Source organism: Nesoenas mayeri (genome assembly GCF_963082525.1).
Source record: "Nesoenas mayeri genome assembly, chromosome: 1".
NCBI classification, from domain to species: domain Eukaryota; kingdom Metazoa; phylum Chordata; class Aves; order Columbiformes; family Columbidae; genus Nesoenas; species Nesoenas mayeri.
In genome coordinates, this window is record NC_137541.1 from 202082467 (window position 1) to 202102642 (window position 20176).

The 20176-nt window shown below is 41.1% G+C and overlaps 2 protein-coding genes across 2 annotated transcripts in view; one reads left to right on the forward strand and one right to left on the reverse strand.

Moving 5' to 3' along the window:
- Nucleotides 1–3336: 3336 nt before the first annotated feature.
- On the forward strand, nucleotides 3337–3516 carry SMCO4 (single-pass membrane protein with coiled-coil domains 4; the record flags this gene model as incomplete). The annotated part of the gene is made up of 1 exon (XM_080363682.1): nucleotides 3337–3516. One exon carries the CDS (start codon nucleotides 3337–3339, stop codon nucleotides 3514–3516), a length of 180 nt encoding a protein of 59 aa, XP_080219808.1.
- Nucleotides 3517–12748: 9232 nt separating this feature from the next.
- Nucleotides 12749–20176, reverse strand: part of DEUP1 (deuterosome assembly protein 1) — a gene marked incomplete at both ends in the record, with an annotated part of 44093 nt that continues 36665 nt past the window's right edge. The window contains 2 exons of the mRNA XM_080338616.1: nucleotides 12749–12919; nucleotides 18603–18903. Of these exons, the coding sequence (XP_080194742.1) occupies nucleotides 12749–12919; nucleotides 18603–18903 (472 nt within the window). The remainder of the gene's footprint in view (nucleotides 12920–18602; nucleotides 18904–20176) is intronic.

The window sequence follows — 20176 nt, forward strand, 5'->3', positions numbered from 1 at the left end:
GAATGAAATATTCATTCAAAAGAGATTTAAAAAAACATCCTGATATTTTTAATGTCTGGGTAGCAAGTGATGCTGCGTGGAGCAAGACATGCATTTTTTGTTAGAGGGATTGGTTTCATGGCAACTCCCGTTTGTTACTACGGCACACAGAAAGTCCCAAAGGCTTTTACTGTCCATCACTTCTTGGGTCTTGTTGGCAATCCAGACACCAAACGCATTGATGTACATCAACAGTGCAGACAAAACAGTATGAAAATACTATAGCCTGAAATGCTCTGGATCTCTAATGATCCCTAAGGGCAAACATAAAACTTTACTTTGCGTAGTAGTTTTTCTAGAGTTGGTTAATAAAGCTTGTGACTAAAGCAGAAACTAAAATGGAAAGGGTAAAACAGAGATTTCTTTTTCAAGAGTTAGAGAAGTGATAGCAACAAAACCAAAGCAGAAACCTCTAGCTTGCAGGAGGCGGAACACTGAAGACTCTGCTCTGAATCACTAAGAGGTGAGGATTTGGACTCGATGATCCTTGTGGGTCCATTCCGACTTAGGTCATTCTGTGATTTGCTAAGAAGAAATAGTTACGGAAGATTAGAAATGAAATAGTCCCATTTGATTAAAAGACTGGAACAGGGTGTCATGTGTTGTTGCTCCATCCAGTTCCTATTTACCTCCTTATTATGAAGTTCACTGACAACTTCTGGTGTCTATAAATCAGTTAAGCATTTTGATTCTAGCGCTGCAGCTTGCAGAAGCAATTGCTTCTTTCTGAGACTTGAACTTTATTGTTTCCTCTTTGGAAGATCATCCCAGTCGCCAAAATTGCCCTTTTATGCTTTATCAAAATTGAAATGAAGTGATTGCCTCAGAGTCCATGTTGAATTTTCAGAGCTTAGCATCAGAAAAAAAAACTTCTTGAAAGGTGTGTGTGCATGGGATGCGGAATTGGTGAATCCAGCTGAACGCAGAGAACCCGTCACGCTTGATGGTTGGTTGGTTTGTTTGATTTTAAGATTGTATCCGGGATGGACCATGTAAAGACAGAAATACTGACGCATTGATTTGCTGTTGGTTTCCCATGTGGTTGCTCTGATAGTCTGGTCACTTCCACAAGCCCTAGTTAGTAGAGTTACTCTGCATTTTCCCCTACCTGGTGCAGTATCTCACCAGCCTAATTGGCTGGGTGGGATTCCCAGCAGGCAGGTTGTCGCTGTTACAAGAAAGGATGAAAACTCCGTTGTAGTTCACATAACCTATAGGTGAGGGTTCTTGTTTTTTACATGAGCGTTTGTTTTAGTTTGGTTTTACTTCAGTGATCAGGCTGACGAATCAGGATGAGTGCCAACACTAACAGGAAGCACCCTACTTTCAATGAAAACCTCTTTTTTCAATAAAGTAGTGGTAAGACAATTGGTGACGTTCATCAGAGATGAGACATCAAGAGGAAATTGTGTCTGTGGCGAACTGAGCAAGTTTTGCAGCTTTGTTGACACGTGCTCCTCACCTACGGCAGCACGTTACAAATATATTTTGATATCAAGAAAAGAGGCAGTTACATTAACCCACTAATTTTCCTTTATTCTGAGTTGCGTAAAGGAGTGATGGAAAAACATCTGTTCATAGTTTACTTTCAATTCAACTCAATATTTGACCCCAGTAATCGTTACCCTCCAAATTTGTGCTGAGGTAGATCTGACCTGTACCCAGCTGGAGTGGTAATCGTTACCCTCCAAATTTGTGCTGAGGTAGATCTGACCTGTACCCAGCTGGAGTGGCACAGTCCTCCCCCCTCCCCTGGGAGGAGGGGGTTGTCACCAGCCTGGCTGAAAGGTGAAGCCAGAGACAAAAGAAACGAAAGGAGCCCCATTAGAAGGTAACAATGAATGAGCAGTTGCCGGACACGCGTGTGCAGAGCGCGTGGACAGTACATGCAGCCCATCCGACAATAAAGTGAACTCTGTGAACATCACATTGGTGTGTCAGGTTCCCTCTCTCGCATGGAAAAAGCAACAGCCAGCGATTGTGCCACTGCAGAAACTGGGGATGTAGCAAAGAGCAAAGTAACCAAAGAGTTGGTGTCCTCCCCCAACACAGTGGATGAGTGACACGGCTGTAGGCAACTCAGGGTATGGAAGTACTAAGCAATTACTAATTCTCCTTACTTCAGAGAGGCTTTTGTGCTGTGCAGTGCTTTTGTTAATCTCACTTTCTAGATCTGCTTTTGATCTGGTAGATCCTTCTGAGCAACGACCTTACGAACGGCCGCTTGTCTACAGCGGTGATTTGCAACCATGCTGGTTACAGTGGGGATCTTTTTCATATGACAGCTGTAATAAGAGTGACAGCATTGAGTCATGTTATGATTTAGGGTTTGTTCTGTGGCAGCAGAACCAGAAGTGTAAGTTGAGCAGCTCTTTCCCCACATTTCTTCCTATTAGAGTATCCTTTTCACTTAAATTTGAGAAAAAACTTCTTCTCAGTGAGGGTGACAGACACTGGAACAGGCTGCCCAGGGGGGTTGTGGAGTCTCCTTCTCTGGAGACATTCAAAACCCACCTGGACACCTTCCTGTGTAACCTCATCTGGGTGTTCCTGCTCCAGCAGGGGGATTGGACTGGATGATCTTTTGAGGTCCCTTCCAATCCCAAACATATTGTGATACTGTGATCCTTTAGTGCAATAAATACCTGGTGAGGCCGATAAACACTGAATGGTTTTTCCTTATTGCGAGGAGTGTGCTCGCCCTTCCTCCTTCAGCAGGTTTGTGGGGAACCACAGACCTTTCCTGGAATCAGAGAATCAGGTTGGTTGGAAGAGACCCTTAAGACCATTGAGTCCAACCACATCATTGGGACTGCTGTTAGGGGGCACAGCTGGTACCCTGTGCTGAGGCAAGGCTAACTCATATTATTTTCATTAAGTCTTTAGCTATGTTATCTTGTTTGCCTTAGAGGATAAAATAGATGGTGCTGGGCTTTGTTCAGTGCTCCTGGGCAAACACGCACCGTGATGAACTGCCAGGGTTTTTATGGGGAAAGCGGTGTTGAGGAGCCGAGCGAGCGCACTCCGATTCCGCCTCCTTGAAACAAGCTGCGTAGATACTGGTGCCAGTTGGATAAAAGATTTACCAAGCGGAGCTGCAAATGGTTTTAATAACTAGAATATGTGTAGATTTTACTCAGAAGAATTTTATTTCTCCTTCTCTTGCAGTTGCTTGCACAGGCAACCACTTGAAGGAGGAGTTCTTCGGCCCTTTGTTTCAAAAGACCTTGGACTGTTTTCAGCTGCTCAACTCCCTTCGCTCCCCCATTCTGGTGAACAAAAGACCCTAAGAGGAGGATGAGGCAGCTAAGAGGAAAACCCAAGAAAGAGACCTCGAAAGATAAAAAGGAGAGAAAACAGGCGATGCAAGAGGCCCGGCAACAGATCACCACAGTGGTGCTTCCCACGCTGGCTGTTGTAGTCGTGCTCATTGTTGTCTTTGTTTATGTAGCAACTCGTCCAAATACAACCGAATGATGCAGCTTTTCAGACTTTCTGGCTTTGGGGTATTAATAATTTTATCAAGAGCCAAAAGGAACTCTGTGCCGCTCTCCTAGTACTTTACAAAGGAACTTGCTGGTATTTTCAGTCTTCTCTTGGTTAGGGTCCCGCAGATTCTCTTTAGGAATGTAACATAAAACGTATTAGTGAATGTGCCAGTACGTTTTATGGTCCAGTTCATGTGCCTTTCAGACTTTTCAAATGGTGTTTTTCTTAAATCTGTTTGAAGCTCTATATTGTAAAAGGAAATCGTGTTCTGCTACAAATTTGTAAAAAAATCAGCTTTCGGCTTTTATCACTGTTACGGATAATGTTGCTCCCATGAGCTCTTGTATGTCTGTTTCAGAACTTCCAAAGAAGTACGTTTCTTCTTTGTACTTAATGTCATATGAAGTGCTTTGATTCAGAAAGGATATATTTATTTTTTGAATAAAAGAGAGAAGTCTTACTTGGAATCTTCAAATTATTTTGCAAAGAAATGTGACATATTGTGAAAGCCTACATTGTGTCATGATTTTTTCATTAAACACTATATAGTTCACTCAAAAAGAATGTTCTTTTTGCTGTGAGATGCCAACATGCAAAGTGGATAGTTCAGGATCCACCAGAAGGAATCTTGCAGAAGTTGGAAAGGGAAATTCTGCCGGTCTCTGGTGGCAACAATCTACATAAATACAGGTAGTTGTTTATCTGAATGTTCAATATTTAAATCTGTATAAAGTGGCAATAAAAAGGTGATTTTGCATACAGCAGTTGCTTTCAAAGTTTTTTTTAAAGGAAGGAAAAGTAACATTAGTATAACTTAGGTCTTTAAACTGTTTGCTGAAATGTTGTTCTGTGGCATCCCCCTCTAGCTCTCACTTAAAGGAGGCTGTGAGCACAGCTTAGGTGGTTTTATTTTAAGAAATCAAACTATAAATTGTGATGAAAATGCTTCAATAATCCTGTATTCTTCTACAGCCCTTTCTCATCCAAATATTTTAAGGCACTTGGTACACATTAACCTTCAGAAGACTTTGGGGAAGGAATCTGGGAATGAGCAAGAGTTTCTTCTTGTGGTTCACCAGGCGGTTCAGCACAGCATAGATTTCATCCCCATGCAGAATATGCTGTTCCACATCTTTTTCAATCCATTTGTACATCACTCCTTTTACATGTACATCCCTAATTGCATCAGATATATCCTTGTAAAGATGCACCTGATCAAACTCAGTGCCGTGAGTTATGAAGTGATCAATGGCTGAAGAGAGCAGAGTCATTTCAGGAAGAGAAAAAATGTCCATAAACAGCTTAAGCTGCTGCTTAAATACAGGCCAAGCAAGGAAGAGTGTGATGCTACAGTGCACTGAAGCACAGCAGGAGATATTTCTGGGCTGAAAGTCAAAGACTCCATGAATCATTACTTCATGTCCTGTCCCCTGGCAGCGGGACAGTCCCAGGGAGGGCGCTGGGTTCCTGTGTTACCCCTCTGTGATGTTGCTGTGCAGAAGGTACCGCTGACCCACGCTGCGCTGCTAAAGAACTGCGCTGGGTTCCTGTGTTACCCCTCTGTGATGTTGCTGTGCAGAAGGTACCGCTGACCCACGCTGCGCTGCTAAAGAACTGCTCCAGGCAAGCAAAGGCAATTCCCTGCGGTGGACTTTGCCCAAGGGCAGGTGTTCCCAAAGGGGAGTGAGCCCATGGCCAGCTGCAAACCAACTGGTTCGAAAGGCTGAGGGAGCTGGGTCTCTTTATCTTGGAGAAGAGGAGACTGAGGGGTGATCTCATTAATGTTTATAAATATGTAAAGAGTGAGTGTCAGGAGGATGGAGCCAGGCTCTTCTTGGTGACAAACAATGATAGGACAAGGGGCAATGGGTACAAACTGGAACATGGGAAGTTCCATTTAAATTTAAGAAGAAACTTCTTCTCAGTGAGGGTGACAGACACTGGAACAGGCTGCCCAAGGGGGTTGTGGAGTCTCCTATTCTGGAGACATTCAAAACCCGCCTGGACACCTTCCTGTGTAACCTCATCTGGGTGTTCCTGCTCCGGCAGGGGGATTGGACTGGATGAGCTTTTGAGGTCCCTTCCAATCCCTGACATTCTGTGATTCTGTGAAGGGGACAGACACCCAGTGGTGCTGGGATAGCTGCAGCTCCCAACCTTTCCTGTGCCACTGCTGTCGGCAGTGCCTAGAATTGAACTGGACCTGCAGGCTAACATGTTTTTGAAATACAAAATTTGCTAATAAACAAGAGTTCGGATGAACTGTTAGGTTGGTGTTTCCCCCCCAACTTGCAACATAGTTGGGATTCATGCACAACAAGCTGCCCAGCCGGGGTGGTTGTGGCGGTGTGCCCAGGAGAGCGCTCAGCTCACCCACTCAGTGCTCAGCACAGGGCGGCTGTGGAGCCCCTGCACCCGCCGAGGTGGAAAATCACCTGCACTTTGGTACTAAGTGCCACTCCCTTCAGCTGGAGAGGTCTGAAATGGTGCGTTCTCTGTAAGTAATTGCTCTGTGTCGTCTCCCAGCTGATTCTGCTCTCCCAGCCACCAAATTCTTTTTGTCCTGTCTGTTTATCCTCAGTCAGGCCTGGCTGTTGTGGAGCTCTTCCAGTTGCCCTTTTTTGAAAGGGGATATTCAACTTGAATTAAATCTGTGCCCAAGGCAGTGAACAGAAGTGCATGGTTTCGGTGTGTGTGTTCTGCAGGGCACTTGGTGTCTGCAGCATCTAGAATAGCAGCAAATTTTCCACTAATCTCTTCCATGGGTTCCTCTTCCTCATCTTCCCCTTCCATGGATTCTTAACCAAGGTTTTCCTGTCCCAGCTCATTCTCTGGTACTTTCTGACAGCTCTAACAAGGTCCCTGTGACTTTCCCATCTCTGAGGATCGGATTTATTCCAGTTCGTTCCACCTGTAGGGCTTTCATATCAGCCCAAGCCATAACTTCATAATTCAGAAAGTGTTCCCTGAAACAGCCGAGAGTCCTTATGTGAGGTGTTCTTCCCTTCATTTTCTGCAAGAGTTGGGTCTGCAACACACAGGAGCAATTAACTGGCTGATAACAGCTAATGAGGTGAAAGGTCAGCTGGGTTAGGTAATATTTAAGATTGCTTCTCTAATGAGATGTTTCATTTCTGCTTCTTTTCCTTATGTCTCTTGACATCTGCAAATTCTTAAGCTTTCAAAAATCATCTTCAGACTCAAATGTTTATTAATATGAATGTACAGCTTAATGCTAATAAGAGGCATTGTGTAATTCATTTCCCTGAAATGTGCAATTTTACTGAGTGCTAATTGAGAGGAAAATACTGTTACACATTCTGAATTAGTCCTTATGTAGAAGATAGAATTGCATTCACAGTTTGATTTTTTTTTGTTGTTTAAATAATGTGTTTTTCTCTAGTAAACAATGAAATTGGATTCTGACATTTTCTACCAAATTCCCTTTCGCTAGTATAGGATGTGAGAATGCACGTTTGGAGAAATAGTATGAAGCCTCCATAGACAGAAACTGTCAAAAATCACTGGGAGATTATTGGGAAGTAAATTAATGGCAGTTGCCCAAATGTCAACTCCTGTGAACTTCTCAGCCAAAGGTGTAGCTGTGTCTCTGGTTTTTAACTGTATGGATTACTCCAAGTGTCAGTTGCCTTCAGAATTATTTTAGAAATAGGCTTCCAAATCTTTTCCCAGTATACAGTAGCTTGTGGGCAAAATTGAATGATTTATTGCAAGTGTTTTGCCAGAAAACTCATGCTGAGATCCTTCTTCGGCAGTGTCTTATGATACAGTTTCCAGGAGTGCTCGTTATTGGGTGAAGTCACTAAAAACCTGCCATTGCCCTCTGATATATCACGTTATAGAAACAATTTTTAAACCCCAGTTTTTCTAAGCATAAATCAGATCTGAGTCAAATACTGAAAGATCAAGCTTTGAATGGAGTTTTGTAAATGTCTTCAAAGTGCTAAGAAAAATCAAGGAATCCTGTCAAGTATTCTCGTGATGGGTAAATGTCTGTCTGTGTTATAAATGGCCCCAGCTCCCCAAACCCAAGGAGAGAAGCCAGTGACACCGCCCATGATCTTGTGGGAGAACTACACATCTTTTTCAAGCTCAGAGAAGCTGGCTCTCAGTCTTCTGTTCAATCCGTTGACAAGAAAATGTTTACTTACACCCTGATGTTCAGAAACCAGTGCTTTTAAATACACACGGCAGAGAAAACACACCATTCTGTTTCCAGAGTATTTCTGTTGAGTGCCCAAACAATGCACGTACAGGTTGGGATGCTCCTGGAGCTCTGGAAGGTGTAAACTAAGCCTGGGCTTTGATTCTCGGTGTTGGCCTTGTGTCACACAGACGTTTCTTACCGGGAGGATGTTCTTACCAGGACAGGTAGTTTCACACACTCTGCACCAGCAAATTCCTGCCGTCCACGTCCCAGCCGAGCATCTTCACAGTCACTAGAGATGGAGCTGGTAGCTGATGTTGTCTTCTGCCCACCACCTTTATTTGATCAGAAAGTTTCAATCAAAAAATTTCTCATTTACATGGGATAGCAAGAACTGGGACTTCTGTAGGATTTCTTGCTCCAGCTGGGATTGGACAAGGGTTCACATCAAGTCAAGAAAATCCTACATCTGTCGCAGGAAATTTAGTGATGGAATGGGTCAGGACTGTTCTTTCCATGCAAATAAATTCTCGTAAGGTAACTGGGCAAACACATTCTTGAAAAGTCTGTTCCAAACCCCCCCCAGCAGTTTGGTTAAGAGTAAATCAGAGGAACAAACCCATCGGTTTGTTGGTTTAGGGACACCGCAGCACAGCGTATCTGCGTCTAGGGGCGTTGCTCAATCCACTGGTAGAAATTTAGACGCAGTACATTAAATTACAGCCTATTTATGGATTTGAGGCTGTCCATGTGATTAAATAGTAACTCAAACACAGTGAACTTTGAGATCTGAACGCCACAGTGAGGAAAGAACAACACAGGGTTCCCGCATTGGTTTGGGCAATTGGAACGAGCTCTGCTGTGAACAGTGTTTAACCTGCATTTTCCCAGCACACTGCTGCGCCTGACGAGAAAAAAATCCCTAGCGCAAGGCAGTTGGTGTAAAATCTAATGAATGCCTATTGTGCTTAGAATTAAATGGAAAATAAAGTGAATGTGAATGATACAATTGCCTGTTTTAGGTTGTGAAGGCAAACGGAGATGTAATCCCATCACCTGTGGAACGCAAGGAAAGGACCTTCCTTGGGTGCCCTCGGCCTCCTCGCAGCTGCTGGGGTCTGGGGGACCTGCGGGCAGAAAGCAGCAGGACAGATGGACATCAACACATCCCTGCACAAATAAAACTGTGGTGACCGGTGTGACATGCCAGAGATGTGAGATCACCTGGGGCTCAGCTCATTAGCCAGTCTCTCTTGATGACTCCTTTCTCATTCCCACCGGTGATATTTAGTCTAGTTGTGCCTTATTAAGTGGTGGTGGGCTTGATTCTGCACATGACTGTACCACTGCTCAATCAGGAATTACCACCAGTTGCACTACGATAAAGCCAAGACAGTGGGGCTGGGGCATGAGGCGCTTTCTGTAGTGTCTCTGATCATAGCAGAGATCTATCAGCCTTTGCCTGGGTAAGCTAAAGCCACTGGGTAAGCTAAAGCCACCCATCGGCAAACCTGTGATTTTTCATGTTTGCCCATTTTTATGTTCCTTTGGCAGTGTTTTGCTGGTGCTGTTTGCATTCCTCTCTGCGTGGTTGAGAGTCCCTGATGTCTGTCTGACACTCTCCTGTTCTTGTACGCCTGTATTTCCCATGCAAAAAAGAAGAGAGTAAGAAACGGTAGGATGAAAATGTGCAAAATACTCAACTTACTCACGTAAGCCACTTTTCATTGTTTTTGTTTGGTTACTGTCGTTTCACCGACAGCCCCAGTAAGTTTTGGGCAGTGCCTTGGCCACCAGTGACCTGGCAGCTCTTACCACCAACTATTTCAAAATTACATCTCGATCAAACATGTTGGCAACTGTATGTGCACAACCTCTGTTTTTCCTTCTACAAAAAAAGCTGGTGGCAGCCTGAGCTGTTGTTCTTTTTATTTAAAACAAGCCTTTCAACTGGAAGCCAAAAAAAGGCCTTTTGGTAAACCTTTGAAAAATCACAAGAGAAGTCCAGCAGCTTGCAAGAATTTTCCATTGCCCAGCTGTTCACAAAGTAGAATAGAAATTTGCTGTATGTTTTGGGTAATCTGTAGCTCCCCAACATTGCACCTTGTCCTGTCAAATGAATTTATGATTAATAATTCATTTTTTTCATTTTTATTTATCCAGACATTTATGGCCTTAGACCCTTCTGATTATTCCTTTTTTTTCTGGCAATATACATACATCGCCAATCCTTGCTCATAAGGTATATATAATTTCTTAGATTTTATTATTTCTGCTGTCCATCATTCTTTAAAAAGTTTTCCAAATAACTTCAAATGTGGCACACGTTGTACACACTATTTTTGGCATGATAACAACAGCAATATGTATTTTTCTTCAGAAGCCTCTCACCAGTGCAATCAAGTTTCTACCTTTAAATACAGTTAAATATTCAGAACCAGGCTCTGACTGTATCTAGCAGCAATAGGCTCTTGTTTAAATTGGGGATTGTCAGATCAGGAACTTCTGTGGATTTTGGCTGGGGAAAGCTGACATTTCCGATAAGTATGTGCTAAAAAATGGCACTTTGATCCACGTCTCAGGACATTTGTGGCATAAGATGCTCTGAGCAGGAAACAGTAAACAAGCAGCTGCTCAGATCCAGGCATTTTGCAGTTGTCAGTGCTTTTCATGGGGAGTTTATTTTATGGAGTTACACAAAAGCCAGGCTGAATCTAACTCTCTTGTTTCATTAGCCAAAGTTACTATATTGGCCACATCTTAAAAAGCTTTAGAAAACCAAAATCTTAGTAGTTTTCTGCTTATTGCAATCATTCGTTCTGTATCATCGCACAGACCTGCATCGTGAGAGGGATCCTCAGGACTGGATTCATACGTTTCTCTGAAGATCTGGATACTATCTTGGATATTTAAACCTTGCAGTGGCAAAAGAATCTGGCTAACTGGCTAATAGCCCAGGTTTTTTTTCTCTTGCCCTTCTGTAAAACAACATTCTGTTGTCTTTCTGCTTCTACAGATACTTCGCAGCTTCAATTCTAGCTTCATTTCCAGAAGTTCCTAAATTTCTTCATGAGTTCCTTTAAAACTCACAGATGCATCTCCCCTTAAACTGAGGATGCACATATATTTAGTTTGTTCAGATGTCCTTCCGTCATCTTTTTATTCAGCTGAGTCTAGCGATTTTCCTGAATTTTCCGGTAAAGGTTCTTTGATGGCCTCATTTTCATTACTCACGTTATTGCAAACCGAGCCAAACTGGTATTTAAAATCTTGGTATTTTGTGCGAGTGTGATGTAGTGTATTTTCTCTTAATGGAAACACAGCTTCCAAAAACAATTTACATTTTTGCTGTGGTCTTGAATATTAATGAGACTTCTTTCACTCACAAACTGGAGCTGTTTGACAGCCTGGTATTATTTTTATCCAGATTTTTCCAGGAAGTTGGCAACAGTATATGCTGGAAAGTACTTCTTCAGTATCTCTTTCACTGAAATTGGTGGTTCATCAACACTGTCTGTAATTTCTATTTCGCTTGCACAGCAATAGAATTCAGTATGAATTGCAAATAAAAAGAATCTCAACATTATGCAGTTTTTCAGCACATGGAGCTGAATTAACTCCGTTCAGTTTTAGAATGTTTTTGTGTGTTCTAGAAAAATACAAACCATTTATGCCCTTACCTAAAGCAAGTTGTCTAAAGTTAAAGGTTTTTTTCCCTATTCCAATGTAGCCAAATAATGAGCCAACATAGTGTTGAAACATCAGTATCACAACAGGTGCTTCTGAAGAAAGGATTTAAAAATTGTGAAGTACTAATGTGAAGCATGTAAAGCATCTGAGCTCAGGCTTGGCCCTGGGTGAAGTCTATAGGTCTCGTAAAAGGGGCAATACAGGTGGCTACAAAATCACAGCATCACAGAATGGTTGGGGTTGGAAGGGACCTCTGGAGATCATCCAGTCCCACCCACCTGCTAAAGCAGGTTCACCAGAGCAGATCACACAGGAATGTGTCCAGGTGGGTTTGAATGTCTCCAGAGAAGGAGACTCCACAACCTCTCTGGGCAGCCTGTTCCAGGGCTCTGGCACCTCAAAGTAAAGAAGTTTCTCCTCATGTTTAGATGGAACCTCCTGTGCTTCAGTCTGTGCCTGTTGCCCCTCATCCTATCATTGGGCACCACTGAAAGGAGTCTGGTCCATCCTCTTGACACCCGCCCTTGAGATATTTCTAAACACTGACAAGATCCCTCTCAGCTTCTCCAAGCTGAACAGACGCAGCTCTCTCAGTCTCTCCTCATAAGAAAGGTGCTGCAGATCCCTAATCATCTTCACAGCCCGCCACTAGACTGCCTCCAGTAATTCCCTGTCCTTCTTAAACTGGGGAGCCCAGAGCTGGACGCAGTGCTCCAGATGCAGCCTCACCAGGGCAGAGTAGAGGGGCAGGAGAACCTCCCTCAACCTGCTGGTCACACTTCTCCTAATGCATTGGCCCTGTGTGCTTTGCCTCTTCATGTTCCCCCCACAGACCTGAGTGGCTTAGGGCATAAGAAAGGAAGAGCTCAAACTCCTTATTTCAAGAGTCCCAAGCGCTATTTCTGTAGCCAAGAATAAGCAGAGCATAGATAAGCTCTTCATGCAAGGAGCTACGACATGGCTGAAGGCCCCTGTTATTCTTGTTCTGTTCAATCTGGAGAATTACTCTTGGCTGATTATATTTTCAAGGGAATAATTCCACTTATTAGCCCTCCGTACATCACAGAATTGAAAGTATCTTTCTTAATTTACAGTGCTGCAACAGTGTCTCTGCTGCACATAATTTAACCATGCAAAACCAAACTGCCTATTTTAGAATATGTTTAGAGTAAGATGTTTTGTAATATAGTCAAGTTACAATACACCTAAATCCGTCTAATAATTATTATCTTATTGAAACCTTGGTGTTAAAAATACATCCTATTGCTGATGTGCCTCGATACATTAAGCAGCTAACTGATTTTAGTTCTACGAAACTGATGGGTGATTACTTGGTTTTATTTTCTTAATTGCATGGCTGGCTTAATTATGCCTGTTTTGCTGTATCCTGGCATATTTTTTTAGAGTATTTTCAGAATGTCTTTGGAGTTCTTCAAGGTGCGAATTTAAAAGTTCTTCAAACTCTCTTGTGTGTTTCTCTTCCTCTTGAAGGAACTTTTCTGTTGCTGCAAGGAAGGACATCTCGGAGGGAGACTGAGCAATGAAGAGAAACCCATGATTAGTAAAAACCAGCAAGTACTACAACATTTTTGCATTATCAAATTTTAGATTTGAAAAACAACTTATAAGAGTTAATAATGCTGTAGCACTTCATATTTCTCTAAGAAAACATGAATTTGGGCATACATTTTGAAGGCGTTCAGGTGCCTAAATTGCGTGATGTAAACATGATGTTTCAATACCTGCGATATTCACAGCATTTAAAATGTAAATGTCCCATTAGACAGAATTTAGCTGCTTCACAACCTCCAAAATCTTTGGCTCAATTAAAGGTTATGTTCATCACTTGTATAATTTAGACCAGGACAGAGGATGATAATCTGTTTTTTTGGAATTACAGAATATAAGCGGCGTTGGGTGCTGCTGATTGCCTGTGTAATTTTAGATCTCTGCTTCTGTGATGAGCTGCTTTCTGAGGAAAGGAAGAAAACCAACCTAAGCTCATTTCAGTGCTATCAACTTCAAGCCCTGATATTCTGGGGAATGTACTAAATTTTATTTGCTGCAAGTAGTTCACTGAAAAATCTTCTTTCCATTTCATGAACTGAGTAGACTGAGAGATAAACCATATCAAAATTGGTCTTCAAATGGCTGTCATGGGATGCCGAGTTGTATAAAGCAAAGGACAGGAATAATTCTTTGCCAGAAAAAGCTCTAAATTTTTAAGTAGCAATTTCTGTTAATTCTTTTTGCCAGTACTTAAGATGCATTCATTGGAATGTATTTATCAAAGCAAATATGAATCAATTTCTCTTTGCCTAAAGATATTATGCTTATTTAAATGAATTCAATGTTTATTTGTAGAGATAAATACGTTTTTATTACATGAATTTTTAAGTCAACTGAGAAAAAACTTAGTATAGGACCTGTAACACTGAGTAAGAGAAAGGTAATTTTCCATTTTATGTGATCATATATTGAGAAAGATGATTGACATTTATTATCTTGATTAAACCACATGTTAATAGTTTTAATAACTGGTTGCGGTTTTAGTCTAGAATCTCTGGGTTTGTTTTTCCTAGAATGTAAAAAGGAGAGTTTATCTCTCAGCATGTCAAATAGGAATGCCTTCAAATGATTTAAATATTCAGATGTTTTGTGGAAAAGGCCAATACTGTCATATCAGAATGGGGTATTCCCTATTTCCACAGCAACTAGAGGCAGATTTGGTCTTTGTCTTCAGCCTGGTTTAAAACTGCCCTTTAGCAGCCAAAAGATTCTAGCTAGGGAAATGCTTTATAGCACTATTCTATTCAAACTCTTTGCAGCAGACCTTGAGATGAAATTGAGAGATTTCCTATAGGAAACTCCTTTTCTTTTCAAAGTAGAGCAAGTAAGCAATAGCTGGAAATAAATTCTGAATGTAATACCATCCTTCTAGAGTGAGGCAGGCTTTCTGATGTATAGGGCTCCTAAAATGAAATTCACAGATAAAGCAGAATCTTCCTTTTCTCAGTCCCTCCAAGTTAATGTTTTAACACAGGAGGGAAGAAAAAGTGACTTTATTTGCCATGTAGGAATAAGGAACCGAAAGGTGTTGGATCACCTTGTGCCGGCACACTCTTCTGTCAATCCCTGCACTAGCAGGGATAAGAAAGAATGTTAGTTTTCCAATGTCTGAGAAACTCCGGGGGGAAGATCACCTGCCTTCTACTTTTCCTCATGAACACAACGTGATTTCCCATTCACAAATCATCATTGTTTACATATGAAGAGTTGTTCCCGAGATTTTGAATGCCATGGCTACATGCACCTTGATTCCTTCATGGGCTGGGTCACAAATATATCTCCTGGTGACATTTGGATTCAGTGATAGAATTGGCAGTAATATTTTGAAGTATTTGAGGAAGGCTTTTATATTATGAAGAAGACATCAGATTTGGAGGCGTTACGTAAAGAATCGGCATGTGCTTTGCTTACTGAATACCAGCTGTGAAATCACTGGTTCAATACTGAGCAAATAAAATCATTCCAGTGAGAAACGTAAGAAAGTGGGGAAATGTCAATCTGAAATAGGAGTTTAATAGGTGTCATCACACAGAGAAAAAAAAGTCATGTCGGACTTTTCCATATGGAGAGCAGATTTACGTGAGTGCTAGTCTTCAGAAATGTTATATCAAGTTATGAGAGATTCTCAGAGATTCATGATAACAATGTCTACAATTGCTGACTTGTTATTAGAAACATATTGGCCTCATGATCAAGATATCGTCCGAAAATGCTAGTGTCCTTTGCTTCAACCAGTACTTACTTTGACATGTTTTTTTCTTGAAATACACTGTAAACTCCAGATGAGACATTTCTGATTTCCTTAGAGTTGAGAGAAGAATGTTTATCACTTAGAATAAGCAGATCATGGTTCCCTACAGCTCCTTACTGGAGGGTCAGACATCACTATCATTTTAGATAGGTCCCTAATGCACTGTTTTTATGCACTTAGAACGTTGTATCTAAACAGGTCTAAAAGGCAACATTTCTTGCCAGCAAACTAAGCTTTCCTTTCCTAGCCTCTGGTCTGTTCTCTCACTATGTTCTTTATTGTCTTTACTTTCAGTGCCCGAGGAAGAAAAACCATAAAGAAACTGTTTTAATCCACGTCTCAGATGAGATTCATGGTCCCCAGTTCTGAATTTCTTTTCCTCAGATAATACTTCTTTATCTTTTGGTTTTCTAACTGGAGCTGGATAGAAATGGGTTCATTGGTAAGTTTTCAATCAAACTTGTTTAAGTAGTTAGGCAACAAGGACTCCAGTTTTTCATTTCTACAGTATCAGTTGATCCCAAATTTCTTTGGTGTAGACTAGTGATGAGAATCTCTTTTTTGTCTCATCATTTGCTGGAAATGGAGGAGTGCACCTCATGGAGGTGCACATTTGCACATATGAAAGTTGTGCTAAATATGTCTTCTCCTTAAGCAAGAACTAATTTAACTACATTTAAATTTTCCTTGCTACAGCCTAAGCCTTTCTTGTCTATCCAAGTCTTGAAAGCAAGAGCAGACACTGTCCATCATCTGAAGAGAAACATCAGAAGGTGTTTGTGGCTACAAGTTGATGATCCACACTGGGAAGCACAATGTACGTAACTGCTTACTCCAGCTGAAATAAAGAAATTGTGTAGAAATGGACTATTCTGAAGGGGCAAATAATCTTATTGCTTATTCTGCCTACCTATCTATCTATTTGTTTTCTGTGGGAAGGATTAAACTTGAAGCTGGACATCGGACAGTTCTATGGAATAGCCTTTCCAGAGTCTGGGAAAGGAACAGACACCTATTTTCTAAAGCTGTTTATTTCAGAAAGAGAAGTGCTGTTCAGAGAATGAGTATCTCCATAGATTTGAAAAGCCGTGAAACAAGAATTTTTGGGGTTATGGGAATTTCCAGTGAATCTCAACTAAGCTTTCTAGTTTACTCTAAGAGTGCCTTTTTCTACACATGTAACCTCTAAGTAGGAACATGAAGTTCCTGTTTAGTAGGAACAGAAGTAGGACAGAAGTTGCAGTGGAACATTTACTAAAGTTGTCTGAAGACACTCTACTGGGAGGAGAGATAGAAGTCTTTGTCTAAAACCTTAGAGACATTTTTCTCTTCCCTAAATACCAACAGAGTAATTCTGGTAGGTATCTGGACATCACCCGCAATTCCGATGTTTTCAATTGGTGCTACAAATATTCTTCAGAAAAATGGTCCTTTATAACATCTTCAAAAGTTTCGAACATACTGGAGATTTCACTTAGGTGAAACATCAGTCCTGAAAGAACTCTGTTTACAACATATTGTACTTTTCTTTCCTCTTTCTCTCCAATGCAATGGCTTTGCATTTGAACACAGAGCTCTAGAGCAACAGGCTGTTGAATCATCTTGGCACTAAATCTGTGGTATCCAATGGCAGTCTGAGTGCTGATTTAATTTTGGAGATCTTCTGAACCTGTACCTGCTTCAATGCCACTGATTTGGACTTAAACACTGTACGAGAATTATCTCTTGCTTAATAGTTTCATTATGTACTTTGCCCACACACCAGCTGGAAAGTGTTTTCCTTATAATCTTGTCAACTGTCTTGGCATCGACCCTGTCCTGAGTGCCAGCTGGGAAATAGTTTCCCTGCAGCTTGCAGGAGTGTCTCAGAATGGACATTTTCCCTGGGCTGGCTGGAAACAGCAGCTTTGTGGTCTGGTGTTTCTGTCTGACACTTCTGACAGAAGAGAGAAGGAGAACTAGTATTTGTCAGAATCTCCTGAAAACATTCAGACAACTCTTTTCACAATTAGCAGTTTCAAGAGGAAGACTCCCAAACCATGAGAAAGCAACAGCCATTTACTTAAAATTCCTGTGAAGAGTAGAAGAGTACCACAAGAGTAGAAAATGGAACTGCAGTCAAACATCCAGCACTATGTGCTTCTCTCTCTGTTCTCTGACTCCCGGGACACAGCTGCCAGGCCCTCGGTCAGTGAAGGGCTGCACTGCAGTCCCTGTGTCCCACGCGGGTCACCGCTGCGGTGCTGTCCCTCTGTGGGGACATTCTGGGCTGGGAAGACAAGTTTTGCAGCAGCCACGTCTCCAATGGGAAAGCATGTGTGACCATTTCTGAAGTGGAGAGCAGAACTGGAGCGTGACAACCACAAGCTGTTTGAAGGTGATTGTTGGTGTCATGATGCCTCTTCTCTCCCACTTAAGGTGACGAGTGGCAAGAAAATTGCCCATTGTTTTCTTCTGGTAAATGCTGAAGTCTTCCCTCTGCTCTCTCTGCAGGCTGAGCCACACACCTGCAGTTCATGATCTCCTGGGTACAAAGATGCTCGTGTCACAGCTGGACAGAGATGGCCACACTCCAACCCTCACTAATCTCTCAGTTCTGTTATTTACTGATGTTGTGGCTGCACGGTCTGGGGTTTGGAAAATGAGCACTAACTTTTCAAATGGTAAAAATAGTGGCCTGTAGTGGTGGCCTAAGGAAGAATAGAAGATACTATGAAAGAAGATGAAGCTCAAATTTAAAGAGAGGTCTAAAGTCAAAGAATTATATGAAGAGTTTTTCCCAAGAAGTTGCCCTAAGCAAAATGGGATTTATCCCACTTGTCATGGAGGCTGGTAATCTCCAGCCTATGAAGACTGAAAGAATGCTGCACTATTACTCTTCCATTTCAAAAAAATAAGGATTGCAGCATTTTTCATTTCTTTTCCTTCTCAAATACAATAGCTAACATGTAGAAAATAGTTGCTGCAGTTCCTCTAATTTCATCCATCAATCGAATGCTGTAGAAACTTCATTTGTATAAAAGCACTTAAGGCAGTAAGTTTGCAGGAATTATGGAAATACGCTTAAAGCAGAGTGCCCTTGCAGAAGGCAGTGTGAAGCAGAGTACCCCAATATAGAAGGCAACGAGCTAAAATGTAGAAATCTCTCTTGCAGTCACATAACAGCAAGTAATTATCACCATTATTATTAGTACAGAGGTATGGCCCAGTAGGGGAGTTTAATCTCCAGAAAAACTGCATTTACATTATGATGAGGTATTTCTATTTTTGCTGGGCTGGCACTATATAAACAATAAAGATAAAAGGCGTGATCTAATTTTTGGCTTCTCCAAGGCTGCATTTGGTCCACAGATGGATCTTTGAGAATATATGTGTTACAGGAAAACAGTTACTTACGGATAATTTGTTTTCTTCTGCATTGTAAGCAGGGCTCAGTAAGCTGCCTGTTCTGCCGTTTTCAGGAAACAGCCCACCAAAGCCCAAAGGATACCCTGTTGGTGGTGATGGAGATTTATCATCTGTTTTCTGTTCAGGACCTCTGTCAAGTGCATAAGGAGATAAAGCGCTATCACTTTTTGAACCAGTGATACTGTGTTGGCCATATAAAGCAGGACTACAGTTTCTGTGGTAACCACTGGGTCTGCACATAGCGGTCTGTTGGCGTTCCATTTCCCATTCATCTTCCTTTTGGAAAGTTCTAAAAGAGAAAAAAAAAGAAAGTAGGAAAGCTAGTCAAAACCAGGCTATCACAGCAAAGCCAAGGTTGTTGTTTTGGTGTTGGGTTTTTTCAGTTTGTTTTTGTTTGGTTTGGTTCTTTTGCCTTTGTTTGTTTGTTTGCTTGGTTTGGGTTTTTTTAAGATTTATTTTTTATTTCTTTTATTTGTTTGTACATCAAGTCAGGTGTAAGATTAAGCATTACCAAGTTGCAGCAATTTACCAGCCTTTTACCTAAGTTACTGTCAATGCCTGAGTGTGCATTCGCTGTCTGCTTCAGCTGCGACTTAAATCACACTAATTTAAACCCTTCCGCTGGAGCTTGAGTAACTTTGCCTTATAACTGTAGCAGGACAAAAAATAAAACAGAAACTTGCTTCAGGTATTGAAGATACCAATAGTCCTTATGTGTTTGTTACCCACCCATTTCCAAAGGTTACCACCCGTTTAGCTTTTTGGGGGAAGCAGCGATGTGAGCACTCTCCAGTCGTGTAACTTGGCTTTCAGTATGAGGGGAACTAGAGTGAATTTAGCGACAGAAATGGAGGGAATGAAATATGAAATTATAAGTGAGATGGGAAAGACCCCTTTTATTAGTGGTTGGGTAATTAGCCAATTTTGATCTAATATCACCTTAAACAACTGTGTTCAAATACCTAGAATTTTGAATAAATGCTTAAATAAGTTAAATAAAAAAATAGTACAGGAATCTTTGATCCTGCATTTTTACTGTACTACTAATTTCTCCATTGATTTAATGATAATACATTGGAGATTAACGGGAGAAATAGAGAATTTTTTTAAATACACTTTAAAAAAAAATGTACAAGAACATGCGTTTGTAACAATAAGTGAAACCTTCATGCTCACAAAAGAATTTTTAAGTATTTTATTATGGTGTTCCATAACTTTTGTATCCCACTTACAGTGATCAGAATGGATGTGAAAGCATGTATTTGTATTCATTTGTAGCTCTGTGAAGCCAAAACTATTACAGTTAATAGCACCTTAAACAAAAAGAAAGCTATTTTCTTCCATTCAAAGCATCTTATTTTCCTGACAGTTAACTGAACAATTCTTAAACCACATTGATAAGAGCAGAGAATTTAAAAAGTAGCTTGTCTACTGAATTAGACTAATTTTCAATTGTATCTTTACTTGCATTATATACCAAAACATGCAAAAAAAAAAAAATCAGACTTTATTACATTACTGTTACAATGTTGCTGACTGAGGAAAAAAATGTCACTGTACTG